Below are 18,343 nucleotides of genomic sequence, written 5' to 3' on the forward strand. Positions count from 1 at the left end.
CGTCTTATTTTCGTCCACCTTTTCGGTCCATAATTTGAACCGGGATTCTGAGCCCGCAACATCTTATTTTCACCACTCGATTCCATTTTCAATTTCATTCTATTGATGCTCTCTTGCATAGGTCGTGTATTGTTGTCTGATCATGGTATTTGGCCGCCCCGACCATCGTATTGATCGTATATCTCTTGAATGAATTCTTTCACCTCATCCAATCTGTAACATCCTAAACTTTTCTATCATTTACTTTGACTTTGTCCATTAATTGACTTTGACGCCGTTAGTTGCTTAAATGCTTAAGTAATTAACTATTGATGTTTGAATAATAAATGTAATGCTTGAAATAGTTATTAAGGATCATAAGATGTTATTATATTGTCGGATAATAATTAAGGTGTTCGTTCGGTCGTTTGAGTTCCTGGTTCGTTAGCTTGAGACTTAACGACCATTAGATTTAAGTTAGGAGCACTTTGGTAATTGTGCAAACGGGTGGAAAATTTTGAGGGGAATTAGGCGGCCCTAATCCTTTATTTTTTTTTTAGAATTAAGTGTGTAATTGGAGGTGTGCCTCCCTTCGCATTTCTTGCTTAATTCTTTCAATTTCGGTTAGATTCGGAGCGATCTAGGGCTTGTTTTTTATTCCGTAATCATCCATAAATGTAATGATTGAAATACTTACTGATTTTTGATCATTTTAATCTATTCAATTCGTTCAAAGCTGGTCTTGATCAATTGAATCCGTTTTGTTGTTATGATATTGAACAAATATTTCAATCAGTACCCTAATGGATGATCGGAGAGTCGAATTCTAGTACCAAAAGCATACATCGCTAACATACAAGGTGGATTCTGGCTATATAACACAACACGTTTTGGGCGTATTGATTGTGGATGAGAGGAGAACTCCATAGTTAAGCGTGCTCGGACGGAAGCAATGCCAATTGGGTGACCCTTTTGGAAAATTTGCCCAAGCAACTAATGACAAAGCCATGAGGCTACGTACAAAACGGACAATATTGTGTTGTAGTAAGGCAGGGTGTTACACAATTCAATGTCATGTGAATCTTCTAATCCCATGTGGAAACCATTTGAATTTGTAAATGAAAAAGAAATGGTTTAATTGTGAAGTATGTTTATATTATAATAAAGGAATGAAATTGTGCGAAAATATTCTATATATAAAGGGGTAAGCAATTTGGTTTAACTTTTGAAATGGTGAGATATAGCCTTTAATTTAACACGCCCCTCCCTCCTGTCCGACAATTTTTCACATGGACGGGGAGTTGAGTCATGCATTTCTTGTTAATGTATCTAAGACGGCAATGTCACAAGTACGCTTTGTCTACACCATTAGACGAATCAATTTGAAATACATTATTACCTAAGTTGTCTACACACATCACACTTTCATACACACCATCACAAGGTAAAACTTACAAATAAAAAATGTCATTTTTATACGCAGAAATAGTTAACCCGATAACATACTAGTAGGGGACGTATGCTGTTTAGTTTGTAGTCGACTTCTATACTAAATAAGTATTGTTTTGATAAAGTAAAGAAGACAAAATGAAAATCATTACCTAAACCCCAAACCCACTCATGATAATAGGTTTGGAAATCCCATTATGTCTGTGAACACTAGACAGTGACGAAATTTAGTCCTATTTTATTCGAGGGGATCAAAATGCAAATACTTCTATTTGAAGGAGCCAATCGAAGTTTTTTATAATAAAAAAAATAATATAATTTGTAAATCGACATACAAAGTTAGACAAGGAAGCACAAACTAAGATCCATCTTTGTTTGTGGGTTTGATATTATGTTTTGATACACATGATAAGAGACGTTGGGAGTTAAGGGACATTGGGGATTTGGGGGAGATTAGGACATAGATCAAGGACACTTATTTAGAAGGGAATATGGTACCAAAATGTAGAATTCGTTGACAAAATTTTGTTTTCCTTTATCAATTTCGGGTTACATTATGGTTTAAAATTACTAATTTTTTTCGAATATGATGGTTAAATAAGACAACAGACTCAATCTTAATTATACTTCTACACATGAATAATCATCCAAGGTTCGGATTTGCATATGGTACATTATCTTCTGTATGTCTGGCACGTAACTATTGAAAGGCTTTTAGAAATTTAAAGTCTAAACAAATTAAGAGCCAGAAAAAAAAATTCTAGCCCCAAACTCCAGCTCTAGACATATTTATAGGAAAAAGTGAATATAAGAATATTATACATTTAATTTGGATGAAAAACTTATCTCATGCTAATTTTTTAATATTGTGAATAATGAGTGAGCCTCATGTTTTTATGTATTGAAATCGAGTATGTGATGAGTTATCCCCAAAATTATTGTGTGTGTAACATCTCCATGTTTACTTCCCCAAACTTATAAGCCTAAACACGTTTAATCAACTCATTTGTTGACATGTGAATTCTATTATTTCTTTTCTCATTCCTCATCTTCACCGTAAATCTTGTCATATGTTTTGATTTTGGGTTTAGTGCGTCGAAATGTAACCATCTATGCCTAAAAAGTTATAGTGTGCATGAACTAAGTCCAACCTTTATCATATCTTATGCACGAACTAAGTAAAACATGTTTATATCATGCAAAAAGCATGGTCGACCAATCAAAAACTTGTATGTGACAGTTGATATGGGGTGCCACGTAGCTGATATGAGTTGTCACATATGCATTTTGCATGATATAAACATTTTTTACAAGTTCGTGCATAAAATAAATGTCAGACTTAGTTCATGCACACTATAATTTTTTTAGCATAGTTTATTACATGTCGACGCACTAAACCTTTGATTTTCTTATAGAATATGTTTAAGGGTTTGAATCTTAATCATATGGATATTTTTGAATAGCTATACATGTTCCATTTAAGTTGCATCAAAATTGAAGGGGCATAACGTACTATTAGATACGAGTCATGTGAAGATATATATGATACATGATCATCATTTGAAACAAAGAAACATTGATTGATAGGCTGTAATAGGGAATCTATTGCTTTCTTGTATACAATAATTTTCATCAAGATTTGTTTCATCTCTCCATCCTTATTCTTTTGCTAATAATTCTCGTATCCCCGTTACACAGTAAAAGTTGATCTTATATAATTATACATACATTCCCCAATCCCCACCACACCAGAATTTGATTTTGGAAGGTGCCTTCTTTGCCTCGACTTTACTCTAGATATTCTAAAGCTAAATAGTAACCAAAAAGTCTTGTCTTTTCTTAATCCAGAACTGAAAAATGTATATTACTCTGATATATTTTTTTGGAACAACGTGTTTTGAATCGCTCCAAACTCACCATATAAAGGTAAGGCTACTCAGTATAGACTACATTGTCTTAATCGGACAACTTGCACCACAACATAATGAATTCCTAGGAGAAAACCCCACCAAAACACGTCAACCAATGCTCAAATCACTACAACAAAAATGTAGATTAGTGATTATTTTGCTTAGTGACAACTAAAATTTGGTCACTAATAATCTTATTTAGTGACCATTAAGAAAACGTAGTCACTAAATTTGGTCACTAAACAAAATTAGTGCCCAAAAAATAATATTTTTTGTTCTCTAAACAATATTAGTGACGGACTTTTAGTGACGAAAAGTGACCACTCAAAATTTGATTGTTAGTGACGAAAATTTGTTCACTAAGATAAATTAGTGATCAAATATTTTTCGTCACTAATCGATATTTTCCTTGTAGTAATTCGTGTTTGAGAAAAAACTAAAATATAAAACCAGCTAAGTTGGAATCATGGTCAATATATGTGGTATGTAGGTGTCAAATTATACTTGACTCCATATAATGTTACGTACCTTTAAGTGTATCAATTTAGCTCTGCTAGGATATTTAAATTTGATCTCTTGTCTACAGCGCACCGCCTACTATGACAAGAACACCAACACGTATCTCTGAATTCACCCTCAAATGTGGTTCGAAAGAACTCACTCTTGACCTCGACACTTTTCCGCACAAATGAGGAATCCAATGTAGTATAGCTTTAGTTTTGCTTCAATTTCCTTAACTTTTTAGGATAAGGTTGGTTTCATATATATGAGTGATTCAACTTTAGGTAAGCATAAAAGCATTATTCTTGCCACTTGAGTACTTGACATTCATTCTCTCTAAAATCTAAATACATCTCTTTCTATCTATTGTTAATTTCTGAGATTTGACTATCATTACATATCGTGTTAATCAGCCCAAAGTGATGCATTCCATCGTTGTACATGCATTGCATTTTCGTAATTGATTGGTTTGTACTAACAAAGCTGATTAACACGATATGTATCTTCTCCGCAAAATTATAAGTCAAATTAATTACGGTATAATTAAATTAAGCTAATGCATAGTTGCATATATACTCATTTACTTAACAAATAATATCTATACATATTTTCTCGCAATTAATTAAGTGTGGTCCACGAAATGTATAGTATAGTCATTCTTGATCATCAACATTGATTTGAATAAAGACGATTGATCGCATATAATTCCATGGTCTACAAAATCTTTAATTCATTGTAGGAATCATAGCCAGTTAAGAATTATCAAGATGATATATCGTTGTCGCAAAATTAATTTTCCCTTTTTTTTTAACTTCAGATATCATAAACCCCATAATATATATATATATATATAATAGCGAGTTAGTAATTAGTAGTTAACAATTAACATTCGAGACACCACAGTGATATCCAGTGTGACAGTATGTAGGGCTCGAATCATGCATATCTGAGATAGAAACCAAGACTCTTGAAAACCTCCTAATAATCCACTCATAAAAATTTAACAAAAATATGCATAATGACGCCAAGTTTTGACAAGTTTCGCTTTTGGGTATAATATACACTATCTTAATTAGTTCATCACTTCTTTCGAAACTCCAAGACTAAATGAAAACTCCAAAAAATGTTCGGAAAAGAAAAAATGAAAACTCCAAAATTAATGTGCCAACTGCCGATGACTGAAATAAAAGTTATACCAAGAAAAATATGCCCTTGTTTTATATATTTTACCTAATTTGTAGATTCATATGTAGGGGTTGGGTATTGTAAAATAAGTATTAGAGTAAAACAAATAAGACAAGATCGTGACCCTTAGATCATGGTTAAGTTGATGTACGAAGATTCACGAAGCAATTGATACACAATAATTTACATGATGTACGGTGATTTTCAATAAAGATAAACTTATTGTTTTATTTGTTTTACTTTAATACTTGATTTATTTTACCTAAAACCTTCATATGTATGGTAATTAAAGTTATTTATTATGTAGGTTATACAAGGAAAACAAGTCTTTAACTTATATGTGTATATGAGCCGGATATTCCTGTGACGGTTTTCAAATTTTTTAAATAATGTAAACATTAAAATATATTAACTTATGAAAATGTGATGATATTTCCCTGGAATTTATAAATTGAATTTTTGCATTTATAGATTTTAGATTTCTTTTATTGTCAAAATTTAAATTTTAAATTAATTACTCTTTTGATCATTTCTCCATAAAATAATTCTAAACTAAAATACTGGCCCGAGACCAAATACGATTCAGATACCAAATATTTGACCCCACGAGCTCAGAACTATCCATATTCCATACCATGCCATAAGTAAAGTACAGGCCTTATTTGTTGGGCTTATAAAATCTAGCAACTTTCTCAAATATGCACTTCTACACATACCGTATACGGTTATACCTATATTTTAGTTCATCTATATTATCTCACTTATTTATTTTTATTTTTTTGAAAATAGTTTATAGTTCTTTTAACTACATTATAAAACATTTTATTTTCTTCATTTTTTCCAAATAAGTTATTGATAATCCCAAAATATCTATCCTTTTTTATTCACTATTTTAAATATCTTCATTTTAAATACTTATTATATTTACTTAAGATACCTATAATAACCTTCAGTAACTACACTACTTCTTAGACTTTTATATCAATTACTTTTACATTAATAACCACACCGCTACAACCACCACCGCCGCCACAACAGCCACCAACGTCGTTGTCACTACACCACCGCATATATAACTAGTAGCAAATTACTCAATTCTCATAATAAACTAATTTACACTCTAAACTCTTATCTTACTAATTTACACTCAACCCTTATCATTTAAAAATTTCCCCAATATCACATTTACACTAATTACATTTGTATCAACCTACACAACTTGACGTTGCCACCACCACCAATAGGCGCTACCATCGCCACCCACCGCCAGATCGTCACTGTATAGTGCAGGTATCGTACTAGTAGATCATAATGATAACACTTTGGCCGGAAATGTATTACCAAGGGTCAAAAGGACTTGTGATGAATATACATGAACTGGGGTCACCGGTGCTCATGTAACATATCCTCGGAAGGTTTTGTAAGATAGATTGAAACCAGCTTCGAGCCAAGCTCAAATGTAAATAGTCCCAAGTAGCCGAAACAAGTAGCAAGGTTGAGTCTCGACAAGCAGAACATACTTTCTAGGGATGAAATGATAAGACATAGGAATACACCTTTTACATTTTGAAACACATGATATAGGAAGACAGTTTTACACATATTAACCATCAACTTACACTGATAAATCCGTTTTACAGCCATTAAAATTGCTCTCTCATGACAACATAAGTTACAAGTCATGAAGACATGTTTGTCTTGATAGAGAGCAAACATCAAAATGAAATGCTACGATACTTCTACAGCTACAAAAGCTAACCCACCACTCTTGTCACTGACTCACAACTTGCACAAGTAGCTCACATAAACCACTAAACAGACTACAAAATAATCATATCTAACATCTGCCCCTTTAGCCTCTAGATAATACTATTTATACGAGTAATAAAAGGCATTAGTGCATTACTAGCTACGAAGCTACTATAGTCTATAGGCTAGTTGAGTTCCAAAAATTGCAGCAACAGAAAGCACCGGTTCAATATCTTCAGGTAAATCTACATTATAAGCAGCAAATAGAATTCATGATGAATTATTATTGTACTAATATCAATTGACAAACATCGCCAAGGTGGCTGTTTCAACTCATTTGCCAATGAATGAGTTAGTAGGTCAGGTGGTAACTAAAACGGATTAGCTCGAAGGGAAGCACGTCAAACGGGCCAAAAGTTGCCAAAGCACGAAACAGAACTTGAACTGCATATATGATCCTAAATTTTTTTTCTGAAACAAAAGGGTCATCATTAAAATTTGAAATGACTTGATCCTTGACTTGACCATGATTGAGACCCCCATTTTTTTTTAAAAAAAAATAGATGAAAAGAATGTGTTTGGTATCAACCCTGCTCGACTCCTTGAAAGAAAAGATAAATGTTTAGAATATTGACCCAAGCCCCCCACCATGTCATTTGCCACCTCTACGAGTAACAGCATTAACAATTCAAGAAACAGTAACAGTAACCTTGAGATTTATCAGAACAAGCGACTTCATTTCAGTCCAGGAAAAAGCTTCCAATCTGATATGATCAAGTAAGAGTTATATCAGAGAATCAGATGTACAAAACTTAAAGAAACAATTATACAAGAACAGTTTTCTGGACAGATAATTGGGGAACCAGTGGCGATTGTGATATCTCCTCCTGAGAATGACAATAGAATCTTAAATTAAGATCTACTGTAATAAGTGCTAGTCTTTCACACAGAATTAAATAAAATTAACCAACCGAAACCAGCTTTTAAATCTGTCAAAGATCGTTATGTCTTCGACCACGACCAGAGTACCTAACTACAAAGATCAAAAATAAAAATCAATGGAACATCAATAAATGGTTATTTTATGCGTTAACAACAGTTAGCGTTTACTTCAGGCTTGAACCCAAGAAATCCAACTTATCAGCTAAGAAATTCACATCATCAACCGCTTGTTCATCAGGTCTTTCACTAAATAACTCTTCCCAGAATTCATCATCAAGGTCTTTCTCCCCACCCTCATATTCACCACGGTCGTTACGTTCTGTTTCTAGGTTTCTTTTAGATCTACCAAACCCTTGAATCTCCAAAGCCAGTGCCTCCAGCTCAGACACTTGAAACTGTACTGGTTGATTTATATAGTCTTCAGGTTCGGCTTTAATAAGCTTTGACCCACCACCAGTTCGGCTTGATTCACCCCTTTGGCTCATCATGGCTTCTTGAAGATCATTATTTTTACCATGTTCAACTAATTTCTGGATGAAATCAGGATTTTGCATTGCTTTTGCCAAGAACTTCATCATCTTTTGCTGCTTTTTCTCAGTTCCTTGTAACCTTAGTTCCATGGCTTGAAGTTGCGCACGCATGTTTTGTTGTTGTTGTCTTAGATTCACTAGTTCCAACTTGAGAACTTGTTTTTCGTGTTTCAACCGACCAACGTCATCTAAACTGGACGTTCCAAGTTCACTAGCGGGATTGACATTCTGTTGTGGAACCGCAGGCTGAGAATTAGGTGCCCTTCTTCTCTTGATGCTCTTCAAGACATGCCTCTGGCCTCTCACAAACGCTTCATTTGCAAACTCCCATATATCGGGATCAATCTTCCTAAAACCCTGCACTCACAAACCAAACCACTAAGACAATTCCGGATTTTATAATTTTTGACAAAGGGTATGCACTACCATAGCAAAAGTTTTAAAGGGGGGTGCATAACAATAGTAATATTTAGTATCTTTTACATCATTTCCTTTCTGTATACCCTGACTTCCGTGTAAATGACCCGTTGCAGATATAATTTATTCGCGCATACCATCTTGAGCTATTCTTCATTCAACAATTGATAGCCATCTCTTGCCAATTACAAACCCATTATCACATCTTTTTCTTCATGTATTGCATAATGAAACTCGTAAAATGGAAATGTAAAGCGGTCAAAACATATATGTTCATAATACTCCGATACTAATTTTCAAAGAAGAGTAATTGATAATTTGATATTTTTTTCCTAATAACAGGTAAACAAATAACAACCATGTTTAACTTTCATTGCAGTTATTTTTCTTCTCACCGACTAATAACAGAAACAACTCTTTTCCAACCAATTAAATCTAATATCAGGAAACAGGGACACATGAGTGATTGAGTTCGGAACAAGGTATGCATCGCATTGGCAGACAGAAGAAATCGAAACAGGCTATCCATTATGGTTATTAACATATATCAACCTCAATCTATGAAATCGTCCATGTAAATCCTAAAATGCATTAAAGACCAAATTTCCCATAAGCAGAAGGTAAGTGCACCTAAGGATTCACATTATATCAAGGTAGCAAACACTCATATAACAGATGTACTTATAAAGCTTCAAATATTTCATACTAATGAGACTAGCCTGAATCCATCACTTTAAATTCCCCAAATTTTCAAGAACTTTTTTTACATAAATGTTTTGTATGGAACTTCACTGTTTTACATCATTTAATAGTTAAACCGAATCTACAGGCATCTATTAGGCATAAAACATATTCTTCATCAACTACCTATTTAGATATTGAAACGGATGAGATTCTTTCTATTCCAGATATCGAGAAAGGCGGGTTTATTTTAACGTAGGATGCCTAACTGGGATATCCCGTGACCGTTTCTGAACCTTTTTCCTGTTCATTTCCAAGATTGTACCCAATAGGCCGGATTTGAACCAACAATATGTTGTAAAGAAGGCCATATCACATATGGTGTTAAACACTAGGCCACCTGGTTACCTATTACAGATTGATTCAATCTAACGGCATCTATACATACACATAAACCATAATGAGCTAAAGAGAGAAAAAGGGGACTTACATAAGTATTGAGTTGCCTCACAAAACTAGAGAAGTTACTATGCTTAAAATATCTTGGAAGTAGATTAGTAGAGAAAGCTTGTGGATCCAAAACAACAAAGCTTTGACCTCCTCTACTCCAACACACAATATGGTCAATAGTTTTGTCATCCACCATATCATATATCTTTGTCAAAAAAGGTGGAGGCCCAACATCATGTAGACCATCCCTTGGCTGTGGAACTTGTAACACCATTGGTTGGTTATTATTAACCCCACTACCACTTGCATCACTTGATGGATACTCTTCTTTGACATTTGAGTAAAAAGGATTCATTATATTATAATTTTCTTTTCTTTTTTTCTTCTTTCTCTCACAAATTGATAATCATATATTTGAAAACTTATATGGATTCATTCAAAATTAACTTGACCGTGAAAAATTATATTCTTTTTTTAGAAGATGCAGAAAAAAATTGATAAACTTGACACTAAGATTAATAAAAAAAATCCACATTTTTTTTTTAATTGAAAACTCAAACTAGTTCATCAAGATTTAAAGCAAAACCCATTAATAATGATATTTAAAAAGAAAAAGAAAATGGAGTTTGTATTTAACACCAAACAAATTAATTAACTATAGCAAAATTTAAAATAAACAGAATATTTTTCCTGAAGATTCATTATTTGCAGCAAAACCAATAAATGTTTATTTTTAGAAAGAAAAAAATTTATCTCACGGAGACAAAAAGACCAATCTAGCTTAGTAAAGTAAAATTTACAGTTGACAAAAATGGAATCTAAACAAGGACAAAATTATATATAGGAAAAGATTTAGGCACCTGCCAGAAGCATTGCTGGCCAGAAGCATTGCTGGCACTGATCTATCTTCTTTAGGAAAGCTTTCTAATTTTAACAAAATGTTATATGAAGCAAGAAATTGAGGGCTAAAGAAGGAAGAAGTTTCTAGACTACTTTAAGAAGTTAAGAGAACCTTCTCTTCAATAATCTTAATTAAATATTTGTGCCTACTCAATTGTATATTTATATACACCTCATTTATTTATATATATATATATATACTCCTTATTAAAAATTATACACCTTCCTCAAAATGGAAAGTGTTACCAAAATGTCACATGCGAAATTATCAAAATGTCTTTAATAAACACCCCACCATGAAAGGGTTTTTATAAATTACCAAATTTGCCCTTAATGAATTAATTTACATCCTAAACCCTTATTTTGTTAATTTACATTCTAAGTCCTTATATTATAAAATAGTTCTATTATCTTAACATCAACTTACACCACTCGACACCAATTATCGATGTCATCACCATGCATCACCAACCCCACTATACCGTCGTCGCCGTTACCGCCGCCGCATTGAGTGGGTATCATGCTCGTATTATATATATATATATATATATATATATGGAAAATGTTAAACAAAGTCTTTAGGGCTTTACTTAACATGCATAAGAAGGTTGTAGGTTTTCATATCAAAAACCCACCCTTGATTTTTATGGCAAGTGTACAATTATTTAATGCACTTTAACGAAAGCCTTAGGGCTTTGTTTAGCAAAACCTATATATTTTTATGAAAAATAATTTTTATGGTCGTTTGCATAAGAAAGTTATTTTTAGTACAAGTGTTTGAAAAAGTACAAAAGTACAAGGTATTTTATCTTTTTTTCTTGCTTCTTCCTTCCATCTCTGACCACCACCACCATGATCATCTCCGACCACCACCATGATCCTCCGGCGACGGTGGCCATCTCCGGCGAGACTTACACATGTGTAAGTACAATTTTTTTTAGGTAGATCACCCATCACCGGTCACCCCTATGACCTATCACCCTCTATGACCTATCACCCTCAATGACCTATCACCCCCACCAGCTTTGGTTTATGAATATCCTTAAGGGCAAAGCCCGCTCCGAATCATAATTTTTATTCAACCTACACATGTGTATGTTGTACTTACACATGTGTAAGTCTCGCCGGAGATGGTCGTCGTCGCCGGAGGATCGTGGTGGTTGTCGGAAATGATGATGGTGGTGGTGGTGATGGTCGGAAATGGAAGGAAGAAGGAAAAAGAATGAGGAAATACCATGTACTTTTGTACTTTTTCAAACCTTTGTACTACAAATAACCCACCCCTATATATATATATATACCAATAAACTAAAACAGATTGTAGCCTCCACTAAATGACACATGGCGTTATAGTTAGTGACAAATGTTTTTTTAATTATAAACATTAAAATATATCTTTTTAAATAATAATAACTAGAAAATATATATTGCTAATTATAATATGTATAAATCTTAAATGTAGGATTCCTATTCCTATCCCAACTAATAAGTGTGTAATATCTATCTACCAAAGTTATAATAAATATGGGATTTGCTAACTAATACCCCTAGTGCATTAGTTAAGAAGAACTTAATGAAGTATTTATTGAAGTCTAACTTTTCTAAAATATAAAAATATGTATTAATTATTCATTTAAAAATAGAAAGGGATTTGCTAACTAGTGCCCATAGTGCACTAGTTAACAAGCATTTATTGAACTTGTTATTTCCTTATTAATCAAAAATTTTATTTAATGTGTATTAATTTAACTCAATAATTTCTATTTTTAATTGAATAATTAATACATATTTTTATATTTTAGGAAAGTTAAACTTCAATAAATACTTCTTAACTAGTGCATTAGGGGCACTAGTTAGCAAATCCCAAATATATCATCAATAATGATAACCCAAACTTTAATAGAAAGATTTCCATTAGCTTTTTAGTTCTTCATGACGGAAAAGAAAAATAAGAGTTTTGGTTCTATTATTTTTATTCATAAAATCAAACCAGTAATAAGAAAGAAACACTTATTATTTTGGTTTGATGAACTTCTTAGTAGGTAAAATAAGGAATAAACAAAACTTTGTTCAATTCAGACAAGAGCAAAAAACATGAGTTTTTGAATTTGATCTTCGGACGATTTTTGGGGTTTTATGAAGCGTGATTATGTGGATTATCCGCAAAGAATTCATAGTATTGAATTACTTTTCACTCTACAATTATACATCAATTTATAAAGGTATATTCTCTAACCCACTTTATGAAACTTTATGAAACATTATTAGCATGACTGTTATTATGGTATAATTAGATCATGATGGAGAAAAATAACTGTGCAATATTTAATAAATAAAATATATTAATTTAATTTTCCAATGTTTGTGATGTCTACCAATATAGTAAAACATGATTGTAGTATCCTTTGATCGACACATAGTACTTTATTTAACCGACACATATCGTTTAAATTTATATAATAATCCTACTTTTTAATATAATATAATTAATATATAAACTTAGCTTTTTAATTTAATTAGATTTCTTATATTAAAAATACTATTATCGATCTATATTGTAATCATAATTATCAATTTCCATCATCAAAATTTAAATATGTTAAAAAGTGTAATTTACAGCATGATGTTAATTGTAAAATATAAAAATAAAACTTATTTATTTTAATCTATAAAACATGTTTGAAATTAATTAAATTATATATATAAATAATATATTATATATGTATGTTTCAAATTTATTATCTAATAAGTAATTTTTTTCCCTGTACTAAGCTAACTAAACGTTGTTAGAAATTTTAAGACAACATTAATCATGTTTTATCATCATGATTATATATCAAATTGTATCATTACGAATATAATAAGTAATATTAAATTAAACTTTAACCTATACTCTCATAAAAAATTTTTTCGATTTTTGACTACGTATTATCTATCTATATATCTATTAAAATAGTAGTTATCCTAATATTTTAAAACTTCTTTCAATTTAAAGCTATTTTAAAAAATTGACACATAACCTTTTATCCCATGTGTCATTTTTATAAATTTTTATAACAATTATTATCTTATTTAAACATATTTAATGAATTCTAAAAATTCTATATATGGCAAAGATATTTTAATAAGTTCACATCAAATATAAATATTAATAAACTATTTTGGGGTTTATGGAATTTGTTATGGTCATCGTTTGATTTTGACAAAAAAAAAAAACTATTTAGATTTTTACATGTATAGTCAACTTAATCATGTTCAATAAAATTATTAATATGTAAGTTTGTTTATTACTCACACATATAAATTATACTCGGTAATTTATAAATAAATTTTTTATCATTAAACCAATTCTTTTTATTATCCGTGTCAAAATTATTTTCAAAAAATAAATTGAATAACCGCACATCGTGCGGGTAAAACACCTAGTTATATATATATATATATAATCTGTACATCATATGTGTATTAAGACTAATATATATATATATATATATATATATATATATATATATATATATCAAGTATAGACATGTATGTCGTCGTATATGTCCAAGTATAATCTTTATTCGATGCTAAATGTATCTTAATCTTAATATATATTATAAGATAGCTGAATTAATGATTTATTAATCAATCAAATCGTTTAATTTCATCAAATTGACTTTCGCTTATATCATCATTTAGATTAACTATAAATTAAAAATCCCAATAATCATTATCCAAATATATTATTATATTAGTATTATATTATTTTATAGAAAAAGTCTCATTAATTTATATTTTTTTGTTTTTCATCAATGATTTACACTTTTTAACCCTAAATACTTAATTTATATTTAGTTTTAACAATCAACTTAGAGAAATTTTTTTAAATTTTATAATCATTTAATTAGTTAAAAAAATTTCAATATATTAAATATTGTCTACAAAAAATTATTTCAAAACCTAATGACTTATTAACATATTAGATTAGATTTTTATAAATTATAAATATTAATATTTAGTTTAATATTTAATATAAACACAATTTGAACTCTAGATACATATCCAAAACATAATAACAGATGACGATATACAACATCCTTATCCTAAACACAATAGAAATCACAAAACATGCGATGGTCATAGAACAAAACACGATTTACAACACAGGGTTACTTGAATACTAAATCGAATTCAATATGAACTCTATTCAAGATTCATTACATCTTTCAAATCAAAAAGGTACATAATTTTCCCTTTTTTTATATATTAGGATTGCGTATTAATGTTTAAAGCTACAATTGTCACTCAAATCAAGGGACCTAATTGTTATCAAAGAGTATGAAAACAATCTTAATTGTTATCTAATTATCATAGGAGAGATGATTGAAAATAAACCTATGCATGTTATGGTTCTGCATCATGATCACATACATATACTTGAATGTCAAATACATGATCAAAAGTATGTTTGCATTTTAATTTTTAATTATCTTTCATAATAATATCACATTAGAAATTTTACTATAACGTGTGCCTTGTGAAATGAATACGACAAACAAATTTCATCAATATGTCTCAGCTAATAATGACAGTGACATACATATGATTATTGTACTACTACTTGCAAAGTGTAACACTTAAAACCCTATATCTTCAAAACTATAAGCTTTTATGACTTAAATGTATGAAGATGTAATATCTATAATATCGTAAACCCGTTGTCCAGTGTTGGACACGGGTCTAAAATTTAGTTTATTTAGATACGAATGTATTTTTCAAACAACACCCATATGTTTTTTATTTATGTAAATTTTGTTATTGGTTAAATAAGTCATTAAATAGAAACAAAATGGTGGGGCTGGATTCCTGCCAAGTGATGAAGAGGTGACATTATTATTTTTAGTTTATCTTGAACCCAACAAATACATTGGGCTATAGTTTTCAAACCACCGCATTTCATCACTTTTATATAGAAGATGTAGTAATAATATTTTTTTATTAAGGCAACTAGTGATTTTATACCAATAGAGAATAAGAAAATTCCAACTAGTTGATAGGATGACACATTTAATAGTTTTACACATTTTAAATTAGAAAAAAAAAACGCACACACACATCATTCGATTGGACAATCAAACGGCCAAATCAACCCACGATCATCATACGAGTATTAGTTAACGATTTATAATTTTTTTTATTATATATTATCAAATCAATAATCAATTTAAATATTATTAGCTATTCATCGATATCTTACATTTTATTATCAATTTTTACAAAAGTATTAAACATGATACTCCGTGCTATTTAACTTTCTTTTATGAACATTGACATAGTTTCAATTCAAAACAAAAATATAAAGTTATTTGTGTATCTTATATGTCATGTATTACTATACTACATATTAATAACATAATCAAAGGTTGTAGCTTTGGTATCTATAAAAACTGCATTATATATGCAAACTTTCATATCCTTTTCATTTCTCTATCTATAGATCTATAATATTCTTTCGTTACACATTTTTTCTATAAATCCTTTATTTTCAAATTCTTATACGAACATTTAAGGTCCTAGAGATTATTATAATATCCAATACAATAAAAACTCCTTGTTTTTTCAAATTTGAGTCAAGTTCCGGTTACTAAAAGTCCTCAAAGCATACAAAATACTCGGAAATGCCACAAAGAAGTGAAGCACTAAGAAGAAAACATAATACGTTTTTTAATATCGAAGTTTTGTAGAAATAGACTTTACCTTATTATGTGTAAAATTTCAGTTTGTTTTGAATTCATTTTTAAGATATTTAGTTAGGGCTAAGTTCGTCGAAATGCAGTTAACTAATCCTGAAAAGTTATAGTGTACATGAACTATAGGTCGGCTTTATTGTATTCAGAAAACTTGTTCAAGAGTCTCATAGTAAACAAAAGTTACCGGGTAAGAAGTTAGTCGGTTACCACTTTCACGTTAACCCATTGACTGCTTACGTGTCATGCACACAATAACTTTTTAGGATTAATTTATGCACACAATAAAAAAAAATATTAAAATAAACAAGTTTTATGTGAAGTAACCGGTCCCACATCCGTTTTATGTTCACAATAAATATAATTTCAAGTTTCCTGAATACAATAAAGCCGACCTAGAGTTCGTGTATACAATAACTTTTGATGATTAGTTGAGTGCATTCCGGTGCACTTAGCCCATTTAGTTATGTATTTTATTTAATTTTATTTTATGTGAGTAAGATTTTACGCGTAAGATATTTGTTTTATCTTTCAACTTGTTAACATTTCATTGGATGGTGAGATATTATCGGGATGATTAAATAATCTGTAACTCTCTTTAAATTAGGGCATCTAATAACGACAACTTTAAGGGTTATCATTAGTACTTTATTACACGCATGAAAAATAATAAGATTTTATATATTAAAAACTATTCTTGCATAACAAAATGAAAATTTATCCAAATAATTTATAAAACCCTTACACTAAAAATATCAATAATCAATATCGTTATAAATTTTCAATTAGATGTGTTTTTGCATGGGTTGGATTTTATATATAGATAAGGTCTTGTTATAAACAACTTTAAGGACGGTAATTAAAGTGTATAAAATAGTTATGTATTTAACAAAAAATTTAAGAATAAATTTTACTATAATGGTAAGAACTCAGCTTAGAATGTTTATATATATATATATATATATATATACAATCAAATAAGAACAGTTTTAAAATAAGAACGGTGAGAACACTTAAAAAACATCATTTTGATGCATTAAAAGTCCATAAAACTAACATAGTGAATAACTAATTATCATTATTTAAGTGTATAACAACACATTGGCATGTCAAAATCAAGAATATCATGTTTTTTGTTTTGTGCATCCATCTTGGATGCATATTCTTCAAAATGATGCATCCACCAAAAAACGTGATTTTTTCGATTTTGACGGATCAATGTGTTGTTAAACACTTAAATAATGATAATTAGTTATGCACTATGTTAGTTTTATGGACTTTTAATGCATCAAAATGATGTTTTTTAAGTGTTCTCACCGTTCTTATTTTAATATTGTTCTCACCGAAGTGTTACCCTATATTGAGTATTGTAAAATAAGTATTAAAGTAAAACAAATAAGACAAGATCTTGACCCTTAGATCATGGTTAAATTGATGCACGAAGATTCACGAAACAATTGATGTACGATGATTTTTATGATGCATGGTGATTATCACTATAGAAAAACCTATTGTTTTATTTGTTTTACATTAATACTTGTTTTATTTTACCTAAAACCTATATATATATATATATATAGTGAAAAGTTATTTTGAGAACCCTTTTTTTGCGAGATCCTTTGAGAACTTTTCAAATCAAGCTCAACCGATGATTATTCTTTACATGAAAATTGTTGTTTGATTGTTTTCTGAATAACTTATGTGTAATTTTGAAGTTTATAATTGTGTGGAGGCATGGATTATCATCCGTTATACAATTATGTTGAGATTTGAATTCTTGATCACATGTGCACGAATATTGCTATGATTACATGTGATCGACTTGCATACATGTGATCATAACAATATTCGTGTACATGTGATCAAGAATCCAAATCTCCACATAATTGTATAACGGATGATAATTCATGCTTCACAC

At 30.4% G+C, this 18,343-nt stretch overlaps 1 protein-coding gene across 1 annotated transcript; it reads right to left on the reverse strand.

The window, feature by feature from the left end:
* Positions 1-6,616: 6,616 nt before the first annotated feature.
* On the reverse strand, positions 6,617-10,148 carry LOC122580843 (heat stress transcription factor A-7a-like). The gene is made up of 3 exons (XM_043752997.1): positions 9,834-10,148; positions 7,483-8,602; positions 6,617-7,018 (listed from the first exon to the last, which is right to left on the reverse strand). The coding sequence occupies exons 1-2, from the start codon at positions 10,146-10,148 to the stop codon at positions 7,880-7,882; spliced, it is 1,038 nt and encodes a 345-aa protein (XP_043608932.1). The 3' UTR covers positions 6,617-7,018; positions 7,483-7,879.
* Between the last annotated feature and the right edge of the window lie 8,195 nt (positions 10,149-18,343).

The sequence above is a fragment of the Erigeron canadensis genome, chromosome 9 (genome assembly GCF_010389155.1).
Source record: "Erigeron canadensis isolate Cc75 chromosome 9, C_canadensis_v1, whole genome shotgun sequence".
In the NCBI taxonomy this organism is placed as follows: Eukaryota; Viridiplantae; Streptophyta; class Magnoliopsida; order Asterales; family Asteraceae; genus Erigeron; species Erigeron canadensis.

What these genes read in the sequence shown, in the direction of transcription:
- LOC122580843 (XM_043752997.1), bottom strand. Translation starts at nt 10,148, where the DNA reads ATGAATCCTTTTTACTCAAATGTCAAAGAAGAGTATCCATCAAGTGAT. An exon ending in TGAGGCAACTCAATACTTAT is followed by an intron (nt 8,603 to 9,833) that starts GTAAGTCCCCTT and finishes TTGTGAGTGCAG; the next exon opens with GGTTTTAGGAAGATTGATCC.